Raw genomic sequence first — 25,559 nt, forward strand, 5'->3', positions numbered from 1 at the left:
ACTAAAATCTACCCAAAATTCATGTGGTTTATCCCAACAGCCACATCATCATGCTTATCCGCAACAACCACTTCACAGGGTAATTCAGTTTGCTAGTAACATATTGTCTCTTCAAATGTAAGCAAATTAATTCAACTGTCATTGCACCGTTGTCCGGCATTCGGAATAACGAACATGCCGGACCTTCAAGCGGCAACCAACCATATTTTGTTCTCCGTCTATATCGTCTCACAGGTGTCAGACGCTATGCCAGTGCCATATATCACACTATATAGATATCATATTCATGGAATACGATTCAAGATGCCTTGATGGTAAAATGATAGACACACGAGACTCAAAACATCGTGACGAATAATAATGGTATTCGAATTCCAATTCAAATTGCTGTTGGTATAATGCGCCTATTCCAATGTGCATTCCATTCGAAACGCTCTTCAAATCAGCGTGCGGATGGCTTGAATCGAATTCTTCTTTTCTCAATCTTTTCTATAACTTCTCCACATGTATTTTCACCCTTTTTTAAAATCTTGGTACGCATCAAAAGATTAGAGTTCTCCTCGGATTCGTCTTGGGTTTTCTCTAGGGTTTTTTTTCGGGGTTACTCTTGTGTACAGACTTAGTTGAGGAGAAAGGTTTGGAGCTATAATCCATTGTAATCCTTGTATTTTTCTTTTTCACAATAAAGATCATGTTCTCGCCCGTGGACGTACGTAGGCATTTTGGCCGAATCACGTAAAATCTTGGTGTTCATCTTGTTGTTTGCTTTTATTTATACTATTTATTTATCTGTGTAGATTCCAAAGCGCAAGTACTACCAAGGTTTTAAATTTCGACAGAAACTGAAACATTCCGAAACCAAAATTCCCGAAACGTACCGAATTTCTTTCGAAATTTCGGCAAAATTTACGATTAAATATTAATTTTTTATTCCTTTACAGAATTTCAGCCAAAATTACCAAAATTTCGGTCAGCCCCAAAAACGACATTTCAAGCGCCCGTTACTGAATTTTGCCTGAAATTTCTGGATTTCGGCTAAAATTTTGGTTTCGGATAGGACCGAAATTACCTCCGATGAAAGAAACTGCTCAAATTTTCAGTGGAAGAATTACTGACAATTGATGCTCTAGTAAAAGTTCTCCACCAGAAAAATTAATCTGTGATTTTGTACCTAACAAAATGGCATGGAAGATCCCATTCACTACAAACTATCTGTTCACAATAACTGCAACTACACTTATTTCCAGTACAACAGTTGATACAGAAACAATTAGACGTTCTGAAGCTGTCTTTCAGAAACTAGAGGAATCACTACCTGCTCACAAGTAGCAAAGAAGGCTGTATCTATGTTGTCAATCAGAAACAAGTCAGTACTTGCTCACAAGCCATTGAGTTCTACTCATTTGTAACAACACTAAAACATTAGTTGGGTCGAGTTGCGTCGTTTTTCTGGACACAGAACGAAAACACTTTGAGACGAATTTTTGCCGTCGTATACTAATTGGCATTTGACTTGCTTGAGCACGAATAGAGATCTTTCCCTTTTCATGGTCCATCCCAAACATGGTTTCCTTCTGGAAATGAAGTGTCGTTCCCCTGGATTACAGTGCTATTCAGAAGTTGCACTCCCACTTCACTCATTTGCTGAACTTCAGATGGTGATAAAATTCTGATGCATCTGACACAACTCACAAATTCCCTGTACATGAGGCCCATTGGTTAAAATCGTGTTAAGGCATTGAATATCAAGAATCAAGATAAGACAAAATAGAATGAAAAAAGGCATGTGAATCATTTTTTTTTCTTGAATGGTAAAAAACATGTGACTCATAGTGAAAATTTTAGTTAACTACACAAACTACAATTCTATAGCTTGTTCTTGTTTTGTCTTTTGCATATTTTTCAGGAGAATTTTTTGCGTTATCAACGAGATTGAGTTTTCATGGGTTATGAAGATTAAATGCAAACATAACATGGCAGGGAATTAATGTCATATGGACTCAAGAAGTTTCTATTCCTGTAATAAATTGATTGGTTTAACAGTTTGGGGTGCATTCAATTAAGGGTAGTCTTGCACCCATATATCCCATACATTTTTTGGTGGTTATATATCCCATACATTACAAGGAATGATTTATGTAATTTTAGTTTAAATCCTTATGACAGCTGAGGGTCTAATTCATATTTTTGAGATAATTGTTGCAAGGAAGTTCTAGTATCAGGCTATCAAAGGCTTCCGTAGCCTCTGTAGAAAAACCGAGAAATACCTTCTCAACAGGATCAACCACGATGTGCAACAAAACACCAAAAGAACGATGCAAAGAAACACAAGATTTACGTGGTCCGGCACTGCCTACGTCCACCGGGGGGCGGGGGATTTCCCACTGTTGGAATACGTAACTTGCCTAAGAGCGATAAAGATATGAGTAAGGGAGAGATAACCCTAACTCATTTATTTTCTCTGTCTAAACTTTCGTCTAAAATGGTATCGGAGCCTTAGGGTTTTCTGATCCCTAGGGTTCTCTAGCAGCCTCCATCTTCTCCGCCACCCCCCTCGCCGCGAAACCCAACTCCGGGCCAAGTTTCATCGGAGGCAGACCGGCACGCCATCTTTTCCTCCTGAGAAGGAGCCGTTCTCTCCGAGCCGAAGGCAGCCCTCCCTCCCGCCACGTTTCTCCTCCCCTGCGCAGAGCTCCTGGTTCTGAACCCCCGCGCAGCAACCCCCCACACATTTTCTCCTCCCCTGCGCAGGGCTGTGCTTCGCCTCGAATCAGATTTTTTTTTTTTTCCATCCCCTAATTCCTAGGTTTGCTGGTAAGCCTCACACCCCAAGTTTTTCAACCCACAACATTTTTTCGCCTCTTCCTTTCATCCCTTGGTAAACCCTACCACTCTTTTCTCCCTGTTATTATGTGTTAGATCTTCATCTCTTACCCTACTTTGATTCTTGTTTGTCTTTGCGACTCCCCTCTGTATCTCATGGCTTCCCTCTTGTCAAGCTTCGTCGATGCCCGTCATTCTTGGAGCCGCGTCTAGTTTTCTTGGCCTATCCTAGTTTGCCCACCTATTCTGTTATCTCCTGTTATTCGTCTTGGTTTGGATTGTCTGTTTCTTTCTTGCTTGTTGTTATGGAGGAGGTGCTTGACAATCCTTCCACAGGAGTGGCTCCTGGTGTTCGTCCGACACCCTCTTTGGCGTCTTCTTCGTCATCATCTCTCTCTGTGGATGGATCATTCCCACATATCACTACTGTTAAGTTGGATGGGGCAAACTATGTTACTTGGAAAGCAGCCGTCGAGAAGTATCTTATTGCCCATGGGAAAGCCCACGTCATTCGTCGTGATCCTCCTCCTACGACGAATCCCACCTTTGATCGATGGGAACAGGAGGATGCTCTTGTTTGCACCCTTCTGTGGCGAGTATGGCCCCTCACGTCTCTGGGCCCTTGATGCTTCTGCCTACTGCGAAACGGATTGGTATCAGGTTACTCTTCTTTACTCTGGCGTGGCAAACATTAGTCGGATCTGCTCTACCTATTGTGAGTGGATGCGTTTCCGCCGTGGTGATCTTCCTCTTGCCACCCATTACAACCAATTCGTTGGCCTCTGTCAGCAGCTTGATGTTTACATGCCGCTTGCCACGGATCTCACAGAGGCTGCCCGTCAGAGGGATCAAATCCGTGTTGTGCAGTACCTTGAGAGTTTGGGTCCAGAGTACATGCTCAGGGGGAGACTTCCTCCTACGTGTGTCGCCTACGCAAGTCACTATATGGCCTCAAACAATCTCCGCGTGCGTGGTTTGGGAGATTCAGTGAGGCGGTCATGCGCTTTGGCATGAAACAATGCGCAGTGGATCACTCAGTCTTCAGTTATCACTCTTCAGCTGGGTGTATTTTGTTGATAGTTTATGTGATGACATAATCATCACAGGGAGCAATTCACAAGGTATACAACGTTTGAAAACCTTCTTGCAAAAGGAATTCTCTACTAAGGATTTGGGTCGGCTCAGGTATTTCTTGTGGATAGAGGTTGCTCGTTCCTCTAGAGGCTTGTTCCTATCACAGAGAAAGTATGCCTTGGACTTGCTAAAAGAAACAGGTAATCTTGGAGTTAAACCAGCTTATGCACCCATGGATCCTAATGTGAAACTCGTTCCAGAAGAAGGAGAGTTGTTGGAGGATCCTAGCAGGTATCGCAGGCTTGTCGGTAAACTTATATATCTCACGGTTACTCGGCCAGATATTTCATATGCTGTTGGAGTTGTCAGTCAGTATATGAGCTCTCCACGTACTTCTCATTGGGCTGCGGTGACACAGATTCTTAAGTATTTGAAAGGGGCTCCAGGGAAGGGATTGATGTTCAAAAGACATGGCTATATGAAAGTTGAAGGCTTCTCTGATTCAGATTGGGCTGGATCCCCAGTAGATAGACGGTCCACCACTGGGTATTGTACATTTGTAGGTGGCAATCTTGTTTCATGGAAGAGTAAGAAGCAAGATGTTATAGCTAAGTCCAGTGCAGAGGCTGAATACAGGGCAATGGCACAGACAAGCACGGAACTTATTTGGCTACGTTCACTTCTTTCTGAAATTGGCTTCATTTCATCTTCTCCTTCGCAGCTTTATTGCGACAACAAAGCTGCAATATACATTGCCAACAATCCAGTCTTCCATGAGCGCACCAAGCATATTGAAGTGGATTGTCATTTTATCCGTCAAAGAATCCAGAAAAGAGAGATTTGCACTGTGTTTACTCGGTCAGGGGACCAATTAGCTGATATGTTTACAAAGTCCTTAAATAAGTCAAAATTGAATGATATATGTAACAAGCTAGGAATGTATGATATCTACATTCCAGCTTGAGGGGGAGTGTTAGAATATGTAACTTGCCTAAGGGCATTTAGGACTTTGTACATTCCTTTATGTTTTAGTATAAAGATATGGGGAGATAACCCTAACTCATTTATTTTCTCTGTCTAAACTTTCGTCTAACACCCACTATTTCGGTCTAGGTTATAAACTCTCTCCTTCTTGGCATTAATCCCGTAACATTAACATGTGGCTTATATATCAACGCCATTACATGTAGAAATTTACCAAAATACCCTTTAGTGAAGAATCCGAAAATTAAAATTTTGATACAAACAGATCCTCCTAAGTGCTTTAGGTAGTTACCAAGTTCATGGGCAAGATCAATATTGTCAGACTTCAATCTCCCCTTTACAAAGGCAGATAGATTATGTAGGATAAGTTGAGGGAGCAGTTAATCAATGCGGATGGCTAAAGTCGTGAATCCCTCTCTCTCTCTACATCTCTCTGTATATCAACTAGTAGCTTGGGTGCTAAAGAACTACTCAAAAAGGAGGAAACATAAAGTGCTGTTTTTCTATAGTTTGAAACAAAATTAACAAGTTTTTTTTTTCCTGAAAGATAACAGGTTTTTATTCCAAATCTGAAAGAGATACATCAAGGGGCCTAGATGTCCCCAAACTGACTACAATATGATACCCAACAAGCAAGCACAGAAATGACCATACTGGTTTTAAATTTCAGCAAAATTTCAGATTTCGGCTGGGACAGAAACCGAAAGCATTCAAACCCGAAATTTCTGCCAGAGTACCAAATTGAGGCCGGAATTTCAGAAAAATGTGATTTTTAAAGTTTGTTTACAAAATCTAGGCCGAAATTTCGGTACAATAATGAAATTTGCTTTGATTTTTTACCAAATTTCGGCCAAAATTTTGGTTCGGCTATGTCCAAAACCGAAACCGAAATTTAAATCAATGCTGCTGCCTCTCAGATACCGGCCAAGCAATAAGAAGTAGACCAACTCATACGAATTAGACAGGGAAAGGGAGCATCAGCCCAATCCAGTGACCACTGACCAGAGAATCCCGAGTAAACTACTCCACTTTAAATGCAAGGTAGAAGAACCTCTATCTCCGCCTTCTCTGCACCTTCTTGGCCAAGCAATCTGCACTATCATTAGCAGATCTTCGCCTATGCTGAATACGAAGACCGACCTTACGCACTAAATCTCTGATTTCCGCAGTGAGGTCTCCGATCTTTGAAGGCCCCCCTAACTTTGTTTGAGGCCCAATCCAAGACATTGGAGGAGTCACCTTCAATTATTAGAGGTCCCATCCTATGCCTCACATACCATCTGAGAGCCCAAAGAAAAGCCCTTCCGCCTCATTTGCATCACAAGAAGGTATTTTGAGGGGTTAAACAGGGGTGATGAGTGAAATCCCTAGGTCATTTTCCAGCCTTGAGATGAGAAAATGATCTTTATAGACCTTGAGGTGGTAACTTCTGCCTCAAATTGGGGAAGTCGACTGTCACTACACAACTAGGAATTTGCATAGAAGATAGGGAAATCAACTAGGATCAGAATGCCATAGGCCTCTATATCCCATGCAATAGACCTGGGTAAATGTCAATTTGCCTAGATCAACTCGGCACCTAGACAAATCGCCTCGACTTCTGTGTTTCTATTCGATATGAACAAGGATGAATAATGGCGCTAGAATATAAGAAGAAAAAGAATAATGAATAGAATTTGATAAAAAAGACGAAGAGAAGAGGGAGAGAAAACGAAGAAAGTAGAGAGGAACCACAAATGCCTTGGAACAGTATCTTATGAAAAGTAATATTAGTGAAAGTCTTGAATAGTACCTGGTTTTGAATAGGAGAGTTCTGGGTAAAAGATTTAGCAATTATTATGACAGTTGTCTGACCATTTTTTCAATTCATACTAGGCGGTTCCTGTTGATGATAAAGGTCAAAAAAAGAATAAAGATATATTTTAATGGAATCATCTATGGATATCAAATTAGAGCCCTAAGGGCATTGTTGTAGGAATCTTTCAGTTCTCTCACATTGAGCCATAGAGGTCCTATAAGGACTCTTTTGTTTGTTTTCCTCTAAGAAATTCAACTTGTATGAACCCAACTCATCTGTAATTGAATCCAGTAGTAGAGCTTCAGGCTAATGGAGTAGGGAGTTTGGACCAAAAGTGGTTCTGACAGTGCAATACGTTCCAACAATGTAAATCATTTTATGCTCCATTATAAAAAATCAAATCAACAGTATTAATCTTTGAAGGCTGTTCAAGTGCCCAGCTAGATATGAATTTGGTTCCTTGCAGATTTGATGTCCATGTAGAGAAATTAGACAATGGTTAATAGATTTACAGTATTCTGTGTCCAAAAAAAAAAAATGAAAACTTTATGAATGAAGTTAATAATCTGATGAAAATGAGAAGAATATCCATGAATTGCAATTAGGTAACAGTTTTGTGATTGCCTAAAACTTGAGAAGTTCAAACTTTCATAATGGATTTAATAATAAGATGAAACTGAGCAGAATATCCATGACTTGCAATAAGTCATCACAATTTTTGGCGGTTTCCTTGGACTTGAGAAGTTCAACTGGATGCATAGAGAAACACTTGGGATTTTTTTGCTCGAAAAGTTTAAGAAAGGAAACTAATCAAGAAGCAACATAATATGCTGATACACCATATGATAGCTACAAGTAAACCATGCTTATTAAATTTTCTATTTAAACTACCTAATCTACTAGAGAGTCAAACCAGTTGCATTTAAAGATAATCAATCTGAAAGATCGTATGGATAGCAATTAATATGCTACAAGAAGCTAAAATTCAGTTTTTATAGGACCATCAAAAGGATGAAGCCATTAACTGCATGATAGAGATAGAGACTTACTCCCATGGATCATCCCCAACAAGAAGTACATCATTTTCATAATCCACATATACAAGTTCCCATCTTGAACCTCTTGGGTCATTGAGTTGTCCTTCAAGCCCAAACATGCACGCAATTGCAAATTTCAGCTCATCATAATTTTTGAACTGCGTGACATCAATAGACCTTCCAACAGATCCTAGCTTTTGCACCTGTTAGGATAAAGCAAATTCAAACAGCAAAGCTATTAAGGAACGTGACTATTCAACAACTCAACGCTCACAGTACAACAGGTCCTTTTTTAAGTATTCACTCTCTTAACCGTGGTATTAAATTTTGGCCGAAATTACGACAGTTCGGATTCCGGCCAGGGCCGACACCGAAAGTACATGAATTTGGAGTCGGACCAGATTTTGGCCAATGTTTCAGAATTTCCAAGATTTCGGTCGAAATGTCAGCCATTTATAATTTTATAATCTTTTCTTTTTCCCAAAATTTCGGCAAACGAATGAAATTGTTTTTTATTACCGAATTTTGGTATTTGGGCCAAAATTCCGAAACCGACACCGAAACCGAAATTTTAAACCCTGCTCTTAACATGTCGGTCGAAGATGGTTTTCCAGTAGTACCTTAGTATATGTTCGCAATGGTGGAGATACTTGCTGCCATGTGCCTTTATGCAAGAAGCTACCCTCATCAACATTCACATTGCTTGAAGACGTACCTCCCGAATTGTCAGGGATCTCTTGGAAAGGGAAGGCTTGAGAATTTCCCAGGCTTGCAGAGGTAACCCGAGAATGAATATCGTTGCTCGTACTAAAGTTCCCAACCAGGCCTTCTGAAGGATTTTGAAAAACAATGTCCTTCAGTGTACCGAAGCTTTCCAATCCTGTACTAGACACAGACGGGTCGGCAATTGTGCTTGCGTTGCTATTTTCAAAATGAAAACTCCCATAAATCTCACTTTGATCATTACTCTCCTCGGGGAACTCATGCAACCCACATGAATTAGAGACACTCTGCAGGACATTTGTATCTTGTGGACCCATTACATATCTTAGGTAAGTTAGCTGCTGAGGGTCGAAGAATTCTTGATCCAAAGAAGGAAAACACTGGGCCCCATTTGTATTTGATACGCATGGAAACTGAATTCTTTCGATTGGACTTAAATTCTCCAGATTTACAACAGGAGAAACATTTGGCCCAGTGCTAATATTCCAGTCCCCGGTGTCCAAATACTGGGTTGACTGGTGACTTGTGTACGAGAATAAGCTGTTAAGATTATTGTTCTCCAATTGAGGCACCTCTGTTTGCTTTTGTTGGGCAATATTTGGTCCACTCTGTGGTTGCACCGGTTGGGGAGGCATAAGAAGTTGCATAGGTGACCTGTGGTTCGAAAACATCTGATTTACAAGGTTCTGAGGATTGAGGGGGGTCCCACCTATTTTTTCTTCATTAAATGGTAACATAATCCTCTGAGACTGAGAATGATCTCTTTGTTGATCTATTGCTGACACAGTTGCATTGTCTGGTTTCTCGGAATGTGTATCCTGAGGCAACATATTTTCAAATTTATTTACCACTTGATCAATTTTATGTTCTTTATACTTATCCTGCGAGCCTTGATTTACAAGTGTCTCTTCTTGTTGTAACAGAGTTCCCTTTATAAGACATGTTGATAAAGAGGAAGGGATGGCCTTTGAAAATTCATTACTTCTGAGGCTCTGCACAATAGAAGCATTGGTTGGCTGATGACACCCAGGTTGGGTATCAGGACCAACACTTTGAGCTTTAAGTAGTGCCCTAGTCAGTTCTGAACCAAGATATGGAGTTAAGGGAAACTGGATGCCACCAATTTCACTTTCCAGAAGCCGTGAAAAAGGTCTTTTAAGTAAATTCCCCCATTCGCTTTCTTCTCCAGACACTGCAACAGTAGCCAATTGATGCCTGTTTTATAAGCTTACCCTCAAAATATAATATAAAAAACTCTGAATCATGAATATCTTGAAAATAAACCACTTGCAATCTCACAGGATGAACTTGATTCATAAAACAACAATCAGGGAACTCTAGACAAGTTCGACTACATAAGAAAACAAAAAGTTATATATATTTGGAGTCCCATCCCACAAATTTTAGCTCAACAGATTTCAACAATTCAACAGAATCTTTCTTGATGTTTACAATATGAAGTTCTTCCTGTATAAATTCTCGAGTATCATTTGCAAATACAGCACCAGAAGGACAATGCCTTACAGAAACACCTATATTTACATGAACCTAAATGATATGAGTTATCAACAACTTACATGCCACTCAATAAGCTGCTATAAAACTAAATAGTTATTCTATTTTCACAGAAAGACAATTCTGTGTTTTATTTTACAAAATTAATAGTCAAGATCTACAACCCATTTGAGTATTATGATCATGAAAAGAGAGATGACATAGTCAAGATCTACAACCCATAATTCTCAACATTGCACAAAAAAATATGAGAACAGGTTCAGAAGGAATTGCACATATAGAGATAAAAAAAATTGATCTAATCCATTTGCATCCCAAATTTGTTAATATAGGGTCGAACACGAGGAATCAAAGAACAATAACTGCCAGTGATGGGCGCGCGAGAAGGTTCAGTGGCAAAAAAAGTGGGATTTTTAAGTGGAGTGGCATCTTTGGAGGAAGACTCCAGATGTTAAGTATCAAGGAGATGACAAAGGTCATTGAAAGAGGGACATTACCATAAAAAATTGGTAAGTCATTTGGTTGTCTACACTACTAGCTTTGCTCCCTAAGGAATTGAACCACTAGATATCCACACTCTTAACTCATTGGAGAGAAGAATTTCTCAAATACTGACAAAAAGTAAAAGTAAGATACACTACTAACAAACGGAAATAAAGTGAAAAGCTTGAAAACAAAATGAAGGTTTAGGACTTACAAATATATCCAGGATGAAATGGTCGTTTGAGACTTGAAATTGGAGAGGGAAAAATGAAGGGACTTTCCTGAGTCTCAATTTCCCACACACTCACCCTATTTTGTCTTTCACCAAAACCGGGTTCATCCCATTCTACCTGATTAGCAATTCACAAGATCTTCATGCTCACACTTGTGGTAAAATGAATAGATTCACACTTGTGAAATTGGCCTTACCTGAAGATTACGCCACTTTGAGTTAGGCCACTTGAGTGGATCCAGGTCACTACATCCTACAATTGTGCCCATACATCTGCAAGAGGGGAAAGAAATTGTAAACCCGTACTGGAAATAATTCAATACATATAATTATTCATATTAAATAGAAGAGGAAATCTTACTATTTCAAAATATAAAAATAAAAAATGTAAATCTTATTATTGCAAATATATGTCAACCAGTTGGTAACCATCACACGATTTTAAGAGCACAGACAGTCAGTACCAAGCTTCAAACATGAGTATAGCATATGCTTGCCAAATGTTTGAAAGTTTGTTAATGAGTTGCAATGAAGATGAGGGTAATCCGGTTATTTCAGATCAATCTCATGACCATATAACATCCATTAAACTAAATGTAGCAACTATGCCTAGTGCGCTAAGGCTATCAAGGTCCTTTTAAGATTAAGAGGAAATTTGGTGTATCTAATCATCGACAAGCCAAATTCAGATGCTATGAATTTTAAGAAGTGACTTCAAGGAGATACTGAAATTATGACGTTATTATAGAGTAGTATGGAACAGAAGATCAACTGCACAGTGATGTATTTGGACTCTACTAAGGAAGTCCGGGTTCATACTAGGATTTTATTCTCAGGGTCAAATAACATGAAACCAGTGTGTAAAACTTTCATAGAGTATTTAGATCTACAATTGGGTGATATGAACGACTAAGTATTATTCTTCCTTGTGAATTTGTGTGAGAAGTTAGATATGCACCATCCTTTTTCCATAGATCCTCAAATTCATAAGAGGTCCCTCAAATTCAATAAGAGGTTGGAGGATCTGAGAGTGGTTAAGTTTCTTAATGGTCTCCTTCATTAGTTTACTCCTACTCGATGGCAGATTCTTGGTGCTAGTACTTCCATCCTACATAGAGGCATTTTTGAGGATTCAGAGATCCATGCCATCTGAATTTACTGGTGATCCTGTTGGGGATGGATCTGCAGTAATTGTTCAACGTGAAGCTGATCGTGGGCATGGAGAAGATGGTAGTGTTTTTTTTTTTTTGAAGAGAGAGAGAGAGAGAGAGAGAGAGAGAGAGAGAGAGAGAGAGAGAGAGAGAGAGAGAGAGAGAGAGAGAGAGAGAGAGTTATGGCCATGGACATGGTAAGGATGGGAGATTTGGTGGTTGTGAGTCTGGCCGTGGTGGAGGCCAGGAGATAGGGGGAGGTAGACGTACTGGCAGTGGACCTAGAGTGTGTACCCATTTTGGTTATGAAGGCCGTACAGTTGACTATTGTTGCGATTTGAATGGAAAAATGCAGAAAGAAGAATCCTTTTGTCTGTTCTAAACTTTCGGAATGATTTGCTGGCGTTAAAATATTCTGGCATTAAAATATTGGAGAGAGTTATTACCTCCTCTCAATGACATATACAATTTTTCACATGAGAGAGAAGAATGGGAGTTCCCTATGCAGCAGATTTATTAGTGGCATCACCAAGAGGTCTGCATTGATAATTATAAGAATGCTAATATCTTTCTTGATCATATCATTGAGACATGAAAGTTCTTTATCATTATCCTTAATGTCTGCTCTTCATATAGTGTCACATTGTCTACCTAGTCAACGATCACATATATTTTTTTTTGAAAATGTCAACGATCACATATATTACCTAAAATAACATACATTTTATGTATTTTGATATTAGACTTTAACTTCTCAAGTAGTGCCAAACTAGTCTGAAGATCCATAGCCCAGATTAGAAATTAATGAAATATCTAATATTTCTGCAACTGACCTTGGGAAGGATGTAAACAAGGGTGTTGTTGCTTCTAATGTTCCCAGCAAGCCTGCATTTTCTGCAGGTAAGACCCATAGCCCTGTTTTGGTGCAAGATGATGATCCGAAATCCCAAAAGTCCTTCAAATCATCCATCCTATCCCCATCTGAAAATCCTATTGCTGATCCTTCCTCAAACCCCTCAAGAGTAGAGAAAGTACAGGTGGTGCTAAAACTCATTGTTCAGCTCACTCTGATGCGAAAAAGGGAGCTTCATCAGACCCACCTCAAAACCCATGGAAGCAATTATTCTCAAACAAACCAGACATCTCAATCCCTACTGAGCTTGATTACTTTGAATCGGATGATCCAAACGAAGAGGAAGAAAAAATTATCCTCAAAGAAGAAGATTTCGGAGAGGTTGATGATAAATGGAGAAACTCCCTAGTAGGCTACTTCCCTGGTAAAAGGCCATTCTTTGTTGCTCTCAAGTCTTTTCTTCAGCGAAAATGGAATTTATTGGGAGATTTTAACTTATTCGCCCTCACCAACGGTTTCTTCCTGTTCAAATTTTTAAATGATGAAGACTATTTCGTCAGTTATTGAATCTCCTCCTATCACCTATGGAGGGAGAGTTTTGATCCTCCAAAAATGGTCACCGGAAGTGAAATTGGAGAGGCTGAAGATAACAGAGATCCCGATTTGGATAAGATTTCCTGGGCTCCACCTCAAATTTTGGACTCAGAGGTCTGAGTAAAATTGCGAGTCGTTTTGGTCGCCCCCTCTATATGGATACACAGACCGCAGAGGCCTCTTGTTTGATGTACGCCAGGGTTTGTGTAAAGGTTAGTGCTGGAAAGAAGCTCCCTGATTCCATCACAATCGAATCCCCAACTGGAACCCGCATCCAGCCAGTAGAATACAATTGGAAGCCCTCGGTTTGTGCCCTTTGCTTGGATTTCAACCATAGTTCGGATAAATGTAATGTTAACTGTGTTATCCCATCCAATCCCAGCAAACTTGTCTGGAAGCCAAAGAAAAAAGTTGTCAGTGAAGTAATCTCATGCGAAAACCATCCTGCTTCTGATGCCTTTGATGGCCATCATAGCTCAATCCCAATAGTTGCTCCCCAGAAAATTGGTTCCAGAAGGGGTTCCTGGCGTAGTCGGAAGCGCGAAGAACAAGACGAGGGTGGAATGCCGTCGACCTCCGTTCAGATGTGGACACGTCAGTTCCCCATCTTCAAAATCTGAAATCATTCACCAAAACCGGTTTGCAGCTCTTGATGATTGGAAGAATTTGGAGTCCTCTTCAGGAGTTAATCCTTCCCCACTCTACTGGGGTGGATCATATCCCCTTGAACGATGAAACTTGGCACAAGGTCCAAAGGAAAAAGGGTAAATCTCCAGCTTCTCTCCTCAGTCCATCCCCAAATTGCGTGCTGCCATTCCTCTCAAAGCTCCCTTCGAATTTTGGTTGATGGTTTGGTCTTGGAGAGGATGACTTGTCTTGCAGTCTTGAGATGGATGGGCTGCGCTTTCTGCCTTATCTCTTGCCCCTCTCTTGGGATTTGGGGGCTTCCCCCTGTTTGGTTGTTGGTGTTGTTTTGTGTCCATAGGCGCCATTATTCGGTTGTATTTCCTTTTGGTTTGTTTTTCCTTTGGTGTTTTTGGGTAGCTCTTTGAGCTCATGTTTGGCACTTTCGTTAGCCGCCCCCCTCATATGTGTTGGGGTTTTGCTTCTCTGATTTTCGACGTATCTTTCTTATATTTTTATTAATATATTCTGGTAGGGGTCTGCCTAACCCCAGCTTACCCATAAAAAAAAAAAAAACTAGTCTGAAGAGTGAATCCATGTTGCCAACAAACTTTTGGCAACCATTAATGTACCATCTTAGCTAGCCCATACTAACAGTTCTAAAACATTTAGTTTCTTGCTTTTATATTTCAATTGATATATCATGATAAATTCTTAACATGCTGCTGTATTAAATCAATGGGCACATAACGCATTTTTTTGTCATCCAATAGAAATTCTAGGCAAATCTAACATCACTTGCAATTCCCACTACTAAGACCTAATATCCATTGATGAGCATGTTAATGAAGTTGAGTTGTAGGGTTTCTTCTTTAAAAAAAAAAGGAATGTTCTCTGAAGGGATTCCATTATCACTATAAGTACATAAAACATTTAATATACAACATTTACCACGTTAAAAAAAATTACTACATTAGATGATGATTAATTCTGCCACATAATTGGAGGATCCAAAGTAACTGGCCTAGACCTAAGCTATTTTCTGATAGTATATTGAATCATATCATAAAAAAACCTATAAAGGGAACATAAACTTTGCAGATAGTAATTCAGACAGATACCTGCGTTTACCTGACTCCTCCGTTTCAAACATCATTCCAAATCTCATCCCAATTGAAATCTGTGTGCCATACACTGCTTTATGGTGCTTCGCCAAAGGAATTACAAAGTCCGAAGGGCATGCCCTGTGAAGATATAACAAGATAATGTGATCTACAAATACAGTGAACACAAATGTTTCAGAATATGCTGCCCAAAAATGCCAAAGAACGATAAAAAAGAAGATGCATTAACAGAGATTTTATATCTTGTAAGCCCTTGTAGTCCTGTATTTTTCAAAAAGTACTATACGAACCACATCATAGGATGATCCAAACTGTCCATGCGATGGAACACAACGTAAATAGGTTGTACCCCAAAAATCATTTCCATAGGATGATCTTAGCCCTCCGATCTATAGAGTATGTAGTTCCTCTATAGATCGGAGGGTTGGGATCATCCTATAGAAATTATTTTTTGGGCACAATTTATTTACATTATGGCCCATCGCATGGACGGTTTGGATCATCCTATAGTGTGGTCCGTACAGTACATTTTGAAAAATACGGGACTATAAGGGCTTACACCAAATAAAAATTCGCATCAACATACCTTGGATTATAGAAAACAGTAAATGGGCTGCGATTAGCTGCAGCATGAGCTGCGGCCGCAAGGACACCGATATGCATACTATCGGCAGAGAGGACGGACGATGGCAATGATGTTTGCTGACGATTTGCACGCCTCACGCCAACAAGTAATTGTGACTTTTCATCCCTTTAGACAACGGATATAAGTATTGTGAAATATAAGAATCCAAAATAGATGATATATAAACAACTTCAACAAATTGTATCTCTTCATCCTTCTAGAAAGAAATATTTCAAATCAATAGGTTATTTTGAGTGGTTAACTGCATTGCAAAGTAGACAACATAATTTTCGTGTAAATGACAATGGGTATTAATCAATACACTAGTTATTTCTCAACAGGTGAAGGATCCCCTCTTATACTGAAGCATGGTGGTGAATCATAATATTTGACATTTACTTGACTTGACGTCACCTTTGCAGTTAATAGAGTGTGCCAGTTTCTCCCAAGTTTTAAATTTCGGTTTCCGTTTCCATTTCGGTCGGCACACAGAAACAGAGATGCGAATGCTTAGATGGATGTGCGGCCACACAAGGTTAGATCGAATTAAAAATGAAGACATCCGTAAAAAGGTGGAGGTGGCACCAATTGAGGAGAAGATGAGAGAGCACCGCTTAAGATGGTTTGGGCATATCCAATGTAGGCCTTTGGATGCTCCAGTGAGAAGAAGTGACTCGTGCCAAGTTGATGGAGTAAAAAGAGGTAGGGGCAGACCGAAAACAACTTGGGAAGAAACAGTGAGGAAAGACTTGAGGGCTAGGAACATAACAAAGACCGCGACCCTGGATAGGATAGAATGGAAGAAAATGATCCATGTAGACGAACCCAACTAGTGTCAGGTTTAGACTTAGTCAATTTGAGACAGGTAGATCCTTTCACCTTCTTCATGAAAATTTTCTACAGGATTCATTAGCCGACCCCAACTAGCTTGGGACAAAGGCTTAGTTGAGTTGAGTTGAGTTGTGGTAGAAGTTTCAATGGAAATCTTGTAAAATTACGGAAACGCATGGAAACATATGTAAATGATGAAATTTTATGATGGAACTTTGGGAAATGCTAGAATAAATACCGATACATACTTAAAAGGAACATTTCAACTTGAGGGGGCTTAATAAGGCATATACAAGGGTATTATCAGAAGGACCATTTTGGACCTTGTCTTACTGTCATATATTTGTGTGTGCGTGCGCGCGCGCATATACATATATGATTATATATGACTATATAATTATATCTGTGTGTGCGTGCATGCATGCATGCCATTCAACCTTTTATTGTTATTGAGAGAACATCTACGTCTTATTTCCATATACTCCTCCATGCTCTTCTTTTATATATTCAAGATTAATGCTTAACATATAGAATATCCTAAAAATTAAACTAAAATTATCTAAATCCGAAAGAAATACATATGATGAGTCCCTTTGAACCTCAAAACTAATCAAGGCCAGTGGATCCCAGAGTTCACATTAGGATGACATAATGGCTGAATCATCTCCAAGGACAATTTAGAGCTCCTTTCATCCCCTTGTTTCTGGAGTTTTTTGCTGTTTCGATTGGAACTTGGGACTGCCCTTTAGATAATCCAAGACTACATCACCACTCCAGTCCACTAATATTCAGTGGCACCTTGGAAAGAAGCCACGGATAACTATCTAAATAGTACTATGTGTAAACCAAAAGAGGAGTTTTCAGTCATGAAAGTAGAACACTTCTTTTTTCTGAAAAAATAAAAGGAAAGTTATCGACAAGGTATAAAGTATAGCTTATGGATTATATTAGTACTTTTAGGTGTATGACCATACCTGATAAATAAAACAGAATCACCCGCTCGAAGCCGTTTTGCACCCACAAATAAACTCCAACCAGTTGTTAGGAGGTGTCTTTTCGGCTGTCCTGTGAAGAAAAGGAATGGAAATAAAAAAGACATCGAAGGTGAACAGAACCATGCAATGGGTATACATTCTCTGCTGAAAATTGACAATTTGACATTAAAGCAACTGGAGCTAAATAGGTTAGGATAGAATAAACAATATTTGACCTCTTTAATATCAAATGAGACTTATCCTTTAAATGCATATAATATATGAAAGTAACCCATATTACTGATATGTTAAACAGAAACCCCACCGCGATATATGTGTCGAAATGTCCATGAGTTATCATGCAAGTCTCGAACTACAAGCTCCTGGGTTGGAGGTTGCATTGAATAATCCTGAAGTACGTAAATAAAAGTGAGTCTAAAGACGTGAACATGAGTGCACCATTCATTCCAGACCTATGTCACAATTATCTCCGATATTTCAAAATATAGCGATTTTATCGTGATCTTTGATAAACCGACAAAATCCCGAAATAATCCTGAGAATTTAAAAAAATATTGCAACATTTTCATTTATCAAAATAATATCATGATAATATCACGATATTTTTATTTTATATTTTTTCAAAATTTATAAATTTTTATATATTTATAAATTATTTTATTTTATCATTTTCCCTGATATAAACCAGAAAAATAAAAAAATAAAATAATATATCCCAAGATTTTCCCTGCCGAGAAATTCCGGAGAACGATATTTGTGACGTAGTTCCCAGACACATGTTGTTATGATCTATTATTTGGCTTAAGATTCTCACCAGAGAAGGAAATAGCTTTTCTGCGGCCCTACGAGGAACTGAAAATCCACCATGTGTGCTTGTATCGCTTGCAGTCAAATTCTTGCAAAAGAACTCTGTCGGTTGCTTACTTGGTTTTAATCCAAAATCTGGAATAGAGAAGACATCGTTTTCCTGACAAAAGAGGCAGCAATAGATTGTTCCCAAGTAGACATAGTATCAGAATATTCGAATTTCTAGAATTCAACATCTCATTCTACTCTCAACTATGGTTTTAAATTTCGGCTGAAATGCTGGGGCCGACACAGAAAGTAACAATTTAGGTGTCAGCCCAGATTTCGGCAGAAATTTTGGAATTTCGGCTGAAATTTCGGATCTTTTTTTTGAAATTTCATTTTTTACCTAAAAAATTCGGATTTTAATTTTTTTTTCTTTTTTACCGAATTTTGGCCGAAATTTCGGTTTCAGCTCTCTGAAACCGAAACCGAGATTTTAATCCTTGCTCTCAACCCATTTACTTTATCCACAATGAACTTTTTTCTTGATATCTGAATTAAGTAAGTTCATTTCAGTATTACCATATGATACCTCAAGATCAAATCCTACATCGAATGATAAATAATAAATTGAGAAAATCAAACAAAAAGAATGTGAGTTCTCAAATGTCGCTTATAAGTGAAAACTCTAAGGGGCCGTTTGGATACGCGGATTTTAGAATCCAGGTTTTTAGTTTGAAAACAGTGTAAAAGAGGGTATGAATCAAGCTGCTGGATGCCGTCCTGGCAGCGTTTCTTGGATTTTAAGCAAGAAAATCAGGTTTTAAAAATCTCTCCTAAATCCTATGATTTCTAAAACCTGAAAATATGGGAGCATCTGCTACTCTCTTGCTGATGGAAAGAGGGGAGAGAAGTAAAAAATGAGTAAAAAACGACAGCTGGTCCTCTTCTTCTATTGTCTCTAACCCTCTTGTACACTGTTTTCAATCTAAAAACCTGGATTTTAAAATCCGCGTATCCAAACGGCCCCTAAATGGATTTGGAGAAACTGTTTTCAAAACACCATGCCAGCATTGCATAAATAAATTGGTCCGAAGTTTTGATATTAATGACCAAAACATCATAAGCATTCATTCAAAGGTCATAGCTTAAAGACTGATTTTAGTCAATACCAGCAGGTAACAGAAAAGTTTGCTTACAGAGTTCACTGGCTGAAGAGTCATTTGTGCATAGATCTCATCAGTATCCCTGTCTGCCTGTGATTCCAAATTATTTGTAAAAGAGAGGCAAACATCAGATAAATTTTTCTAAATGAAACAACAAAAACATTTCTAAATAGATTCAACTATCACTTAATACATACATGTAGCGCAACATTGTGAAGCTGGCACAACAACTGAGATGGGAGGTTTGGGTAGTTAGGAATATGTGAGTTTGCTGCTCTGTTTGTTGAAACTGCAACCTGTTGAAACAGATGAGAATAACCCAGTTAAACCAACAAATATGAGGGGTCAATATACAATGGAAAAATAACAATATTGTCAGCTACTTTCAGAGGCTTATTAAAGATCATGAAATTTCTTGACCATTCAGTAGTAATAATTGATGAATCAACATGTCCAAAACTTAAAAAAGTGGAAAATATGCTTAATTTTATATGAAAGAATCCTCTTTGGCACATCTGTCATGAACCATTAAGAATATTTGGAGTTTTTCACTTAATTGTTTGATATATAAAACCATGCGAGTAGCTATGGCCAATCTAGGATGAACCACACCATGCGAGTAGTATATTGTTGACATTTAAATGTGGCACTAATATATTACGTACGCCCATGGGGGATATTTGACGACTTGGAGTCCTACTTGGAATAGGAAAGAGAAAGAAGTAGAGTCGTAAGTGGACCTCTCCCTCTCTCTCTCTCTCTCTCTCTATTTAGAGTTTTGATAAAATTAAAACTCCGGTGCACATAAAATATGAAATACATGGAAAATCTCTACTATCTACGCATCTGTGTTCTTCTTTTCTCCCCTCATCTCTTCCGATCATGCAACCTTTAGGTACCCATCGTGCAAGTCTTGGGAACGTAGTGTTATCTTGTGCTAAACACCTGTTACATGTTTAATCCCACGGACGAGAGACGAATATGGTAACCAATTTTATTGAAAAATGAAACGACCGAGATGGACAAGGCACAAAGGAGAAGACAACAAAAAGAGAAAAGACAAGAAACAATGGGATAAGAGAGGCAGAGAATCAAACAGAGCAAGCGCTTCCATAGAGACACCCTCTCTAGCAAGAAAATCAGCCACTTGATTTGCAGAGTGACGAACATGGAAGAAAGTCCATGAGTACCGGGCCATCCAATCCAACATTTCATCAAATAGATAATCAAAGTACCAAGGCGGTTTTTGAGACTTCTTGAGCCTCCGAACTACATTCATAGTCTCCTTCAATTTGTACATTTTCCGGGCAATCTCTAGCTACTAACAATTTCAAGCCTTGATGGACCGCCTTCACTTCTGCCTCCATTGCAGCAGCCATCCGTCAAAACGACTTTAGTCGTTATTTTTCCAAACTTATTATATGTGTTTTTTTTTAATGACGTATATTTGTGTTTTTCTTAAAATAAACATCTCTTTAGTGTTTTTGAAGAAAAATGTTGACGCAATTTGACTCGACCCGACCCTGTTAGATCTGATCTGACCCTGTCAGAGCCGTTCCGAATTGCCGTTTCAATTCTGTTGAGTTGAGTCAATCATTATCTCTTTGATGAACCCTTAACTCGTCTGATTTGACTTGGCCCGTCAGGCCCGATTCAGCTCAGTTGACCCGGCCTGGCCCGTATCGGTGTTGTTATTGATCATGATGATTGATGAGGTTGAGACTTGGGTGATTGAGAGAGTGCGCATTTGTTGTGTCCAACTATGTGTGAGTGGGAGATGTTGACATGTAAATGTGGGCCCAACGTATTTGATATGTCTCTACTCTCTCTGTATGTTCTTTTCTCCCTGCATCTTGAAGATTGGGGCGTCGAATGCGCAAAAGGAAATTCGGGAGAGAGTTAGGGTAATGGTTTTTCAATGGAAACCTCTGTGCTCTCTTAGGGGGGGTGTAAATTTTCAGCTTTCTTAGATTTTTAGCACTAACTTTTTTTATTTCAGGGATATATCCTCCCGCATGGCGGTTGTTGCTCATATAAATCAACTCCCTGGAGAGGCTACTCATCTCCAACATGGAAAGACTTTTCATCTCCAACATGGAGAGACTTTTCATCACCAACATAGCCTTGTCTTCACCAATCACACACACCAGACGACTACCCTATCAAATTAAGTGGGATATTGTCAACCATCTGATGGGTCACCCACACCAAGTTGATTCATCAACTCACTGTGTGTATCAATCACGAATCCAAATTATTTGAGCAGTAACTATTCATTTCCAATTAATTGTGTTTAACAAATTCATGATTTTGCTTATCAAGCAGTAAGACAAAGTTATCACTGTAAGATGAATCAGCTTCAGTTGACTTTTGAAAAATGCATCATTAGAAATGAAAACAAATAAAAAAAATAAAAACAGAGAACCTTAAATATAAATTCATCAGAGAAGTGAACCCACATCTTAATGAAAGAACTCTTTTCAACACAACAAGATCAAATACCTGTTCGCTATGACCTTGTGGGAAGTAGTATACAAGACTGCCCAGTTGAGGCAAGGAAACAAGTGGCCCAGCACAGGCATGCCAAAGCTCAGAATTGATTATCTTCCTCGCTCCTGAAATCAAACCGAAAGAGCTTAAAGACCATTTATTTTGTGTAAATAGTAAAACTTTAACGGCCCAGTTTTGTAACCATGAAAATTTTTTTCCACGGAATATTAGTCTACCAAGTGATGAGAGATTGGCTAGGGAGGGTTGGGGATGAAGAGACTTGAGATGGTATGACTGCGAAGAGGGTAAATAGTGTTTAAAAAGCAGGCAAAAAATAAATTGTATTTTGATTAGAGTTTTTTCTTTTCCTTGTTTTTGAGCCTTTTCTCACCCTCTCCTCACTCATGCCCTCTTTAGTCTCTCCATCTACCACCCTCCCTAGCCGTCTCTCACCACTTGGTAAAATAAAATTCCATCAAAAAAAATTTCATTGAAACCAAACATAGCCTAAGAAAATATACCCACCCAGGTGTTTAATCCAAGATAAATACATAAGGAACCCAGATAAATCCAAGATAAATACAAAAGGAACCCAGATAAATTTATGTCACATAAGTTATTTTTTAAAACTAGCTTAGCTCATCCATCAGAGATTCAAAAGTTTTGAATATCCAAACTAAAATATTGTTAACACTAATCTAGGAACCATTTACTAAATCAACAACTCTAGCACTAAAACTATAAATCTGCAAGAAAGTCCTAACCTGATTGGCCTTGATAGCCTCCCAAGATCTTCATCTCCTCAAGTAGACTTTCCCCATTCCTCAATACACTGGATTTGGTATTCTCTTGAACAGAATACATGTTTATCTAATCTATGAAGCTACAAATATCATTCTCCATAGCACCAAAACCCCCATCATCTCAAAAAGAACACTCAATACATATAACTAAATCTCTCAATCAACTTTCCCCAACTTCAAAACCCTTTCCAACAAAAAACCCATCTCTCAATCAACTACATGTTTATCTCCCCAAATTCTAATCTTTCCTCAAAAACCCAAGTAGCAAACCTTGTCTTGAACACCAAATATTATCCAATTCAGCAAAATAATCAGCTCAAAATGTAAACCCATTAACAGAAATTAGAAACAAACAACTATAGAACTAGCTCCTTAACAAACACCAATCCAAACCCATCTTTCCTCAAAACCCCATATGTCACTTACAATAAGAAGAACAAATCCAATCCCAAACCAACAAATAAAAACAGCCAAAAATCCAAACCCCACAAACAACACCTGAAAAAGTTACTGAGCTCTAAGTGGGTGTGTTCCTAGTGTTTGGAGAAAGAAAATAACCTTTCAATGGGAATAGCGATGATTCCTCTCTGTCATAAACCAAAGCTAAGTTCCTTTTTCTTACCCAATTCCCTCTCCTTTCCCTTTCCCTTCTTTTCCGTGAATCAGTCTTGCAGCTTTAAACGGTCGAGCAAGCAAAAAGACTAAGAAAACACGAAAGCAGGACTGACAGTGTTCGAAGAATTTAAAATAGTTCTATACGAAGTGTGGCCGTATAAACCCGTATTTTTAAAGAGTACGGTAAGACCACATCATAGGATGATCCAAACCGTCCATCTGTTGGTTTACAAACGATTTCCATAGGATGATCCTCACCGTCCGGCCTATAGAGGGACTGCAGATAAGGAAACTTCTATAGGTTGGCTAGGATAAGACCACATTTACGATTTACGTTATGGCCCCAACATATGGACGATTTCGATCATCCTATGATGTTGGCGGTACCGTACTTTTTGAAAAGTACGGATTTAAATGAACACACATCGTATAAAATCTTGAGCTTTCATACGGTGGAAGCTCATGTAGTCAAGTATTTTTTTTCAAAATGTACTGTACGGCCTACACCATATGATGATCCAAACCCTCCATTTACTAGGCCGCAACGTGAATAGGGTGTGCCCAAAAAAATTATTTCCTTAGGATAATCCTAGCCCTCCTATCAATAGAGAAACTACTTATTTTGAAACCCTATGTGGTCGGAGGGTTGGAATCATCCTATGAAAATGAGTCTTGGGGCACAACACAATTACGTTGTGGCCCATCAAATGAATGGTTTAGATCATCCTATAGTGTAGACCGTATAGTACCTTTTTGGGAAAAAAAATGGGCAGTGATAAATTCACCTCATATTTTTTAAAATGGACTGTATGGCCCACGCAATAGGATGATCAAAACCGCCCAACCTAACTCATTTCCATACAATGATCCTAGCCCTCTCAAAACACAACATAGTCCCCTCAATGTAGTCATGGTGTACAACGTAAAATGAGCTGAGTGTCCAAGGGCCACTAATAGGCGTTTTCGGATGGCACAGTAATGAAAATGCGCATAGAAGATTTATTGAGAATCTCCATAATCAAACTTCTATAGATCGGACGGTTGAGATCATCCTATGGAAATGATTTTTGGACACAATTTTCACTGTGGCCCATCGAATGGACGGTTTGGATCATCCTATAGTGTGGGCTGTACGGACCATTTTGAAAAATAGAGGGTGAATATATCCTAGAATGGGGTGAATTTATCACCAAATAATGGACTATTAGGGTATTTATCACCGCTCTTTTTCAAAAACTACCGTATGGAAGAATAGAATCGAACTGAGGAGGGCATAGAGAGGTCTCAATGGTCTTCAGCTTTTTCGAAGCTCCCGTCTTTTTCTGACTTTTGTCATGTTGCGTGCAAATTTGACCCTTTGTTCACGCGCGTGGCGCACGACAACGTAAGTGTGGTCCCACTGTAACAGTGCGACATATGTTGTGCATGATCATGTGGAATCTTACACATACACATGGAAATATGGAATATGAATGCATCATAGATAGGAGAATGGGTGTCCGTGAAAACACGTGAAGTCTTGGAAAACAGGTATGGCCCACTTTTTTTTGATGATCCAAACCGTTCATCTGTTTGGGCACAACGTAGATAGGTTGTGCCCCAAAAATAATTTCCATAGGATGATCCTAACCCTCCGATCTGTAGAAGATTCCATAAATGGTTTTTGGAAATCTCCATATTCAGATCAGTTCAGATTAGAGGGTTAGGATCATCCAATGGAAATGATTTTTGTGGCACAACCTATTTATGTTGTGCCCAAGCAGATGAACGGTTTGGATCATCAAAAAAAGTAGGCCATACCTGTTTTCCAAGACTTCACATGTTTTCACGGCCACCAATCATATAAATTCTCCATAGGTAGATGCAAAAGAGATAAAATGGGTGACTGTTGAAGAAATTTGGAATATTTAAGGGGATTGGACTTAATCACTTTAATTTGATGATGGTGATGATAGCTATGATCATTAGTTATGTTCACACTATCCTGGCCGTACACCTGATTTCATACAGAATGTTATTTGCTATTTAATGAAGTGCTCTTAAACCGTTATTGCTTGTTTCAGTTACAAAGTTCTTCCAGTAGGGGGCATGTTTAACAACCATGTAATTTTTTTTCTGTGGAATATTAGTGGCTCTAGTGCTGAGAGATTTGGGGAGAGAGGTGGAGTGAGGGGAGCATAAAAACCCCATGAAAACAGGAAAATAAAAACACCCAATTTGAGGTATAGCA

At 38.9% G+C, this 25,559-nt stretch overlaps 1 protein-coding gene across 1 annotated transcript; it reads right to left on the reverse strand.

Annotated features, from left to right (window-relative positions):
* Positions 1–1,125: 1,125 nt before the first annotated feature.
* MP (Transcriptional factor B3 family protein / auxin-responsive factor AUX/IAA-like protein) lies at positions 1,126–23,397 on the reverse strand. The gene is made up of 14 exons (XM_077390387.1): positions 22,676–23,397; positions 21,924–22,036; positions 19,619–19,717; positions 19,455–19,511; positions 18,281–18,433; positions 17,771–17,855; positions 17,446–17,536; positions 15,602–15,766; positions 15,013–15,135; positions 10,867–10,942; positions 10,652–10,787; positions 8,337–9,631; positions 7,729–7,919; positions 1,126–1,699 (listed from the first exon to the last, which is right to left on the reverse strand). Exons 1-14 carry the CDS (start codon positions 22,773–22,775, stop codon positions 1,546–1,548), a joined length of 2,838 nt encoding a protein of 945 aa, XP_077246502.1. The 5' UTR covers positions 22,776–23,397; the 3' UTR covers positions 1,126–1,545.
* Positions 23,398–25,559: the final 2,162 nt, after the last annotated feature.

Source organism: Tasmannia lanceolata, unplaced genomic scaffold (genome assembly GCF_043159265.1).
Source record: "Tasmannia lanceolata isolate RefF3 unplaced genomic scaffold, GAP_Taslan_0.1 ptg000011l, whole genome shotgun sequence".
In the NCBI taxonomy this organism is placed as follows: domain Eukaryota; kingdom Viridiplantae; phylum Streptophyta; class Magnoliopsida; order Canellales; family Winteraceae; genus Tasmannia; species Tasmannia lanceolata.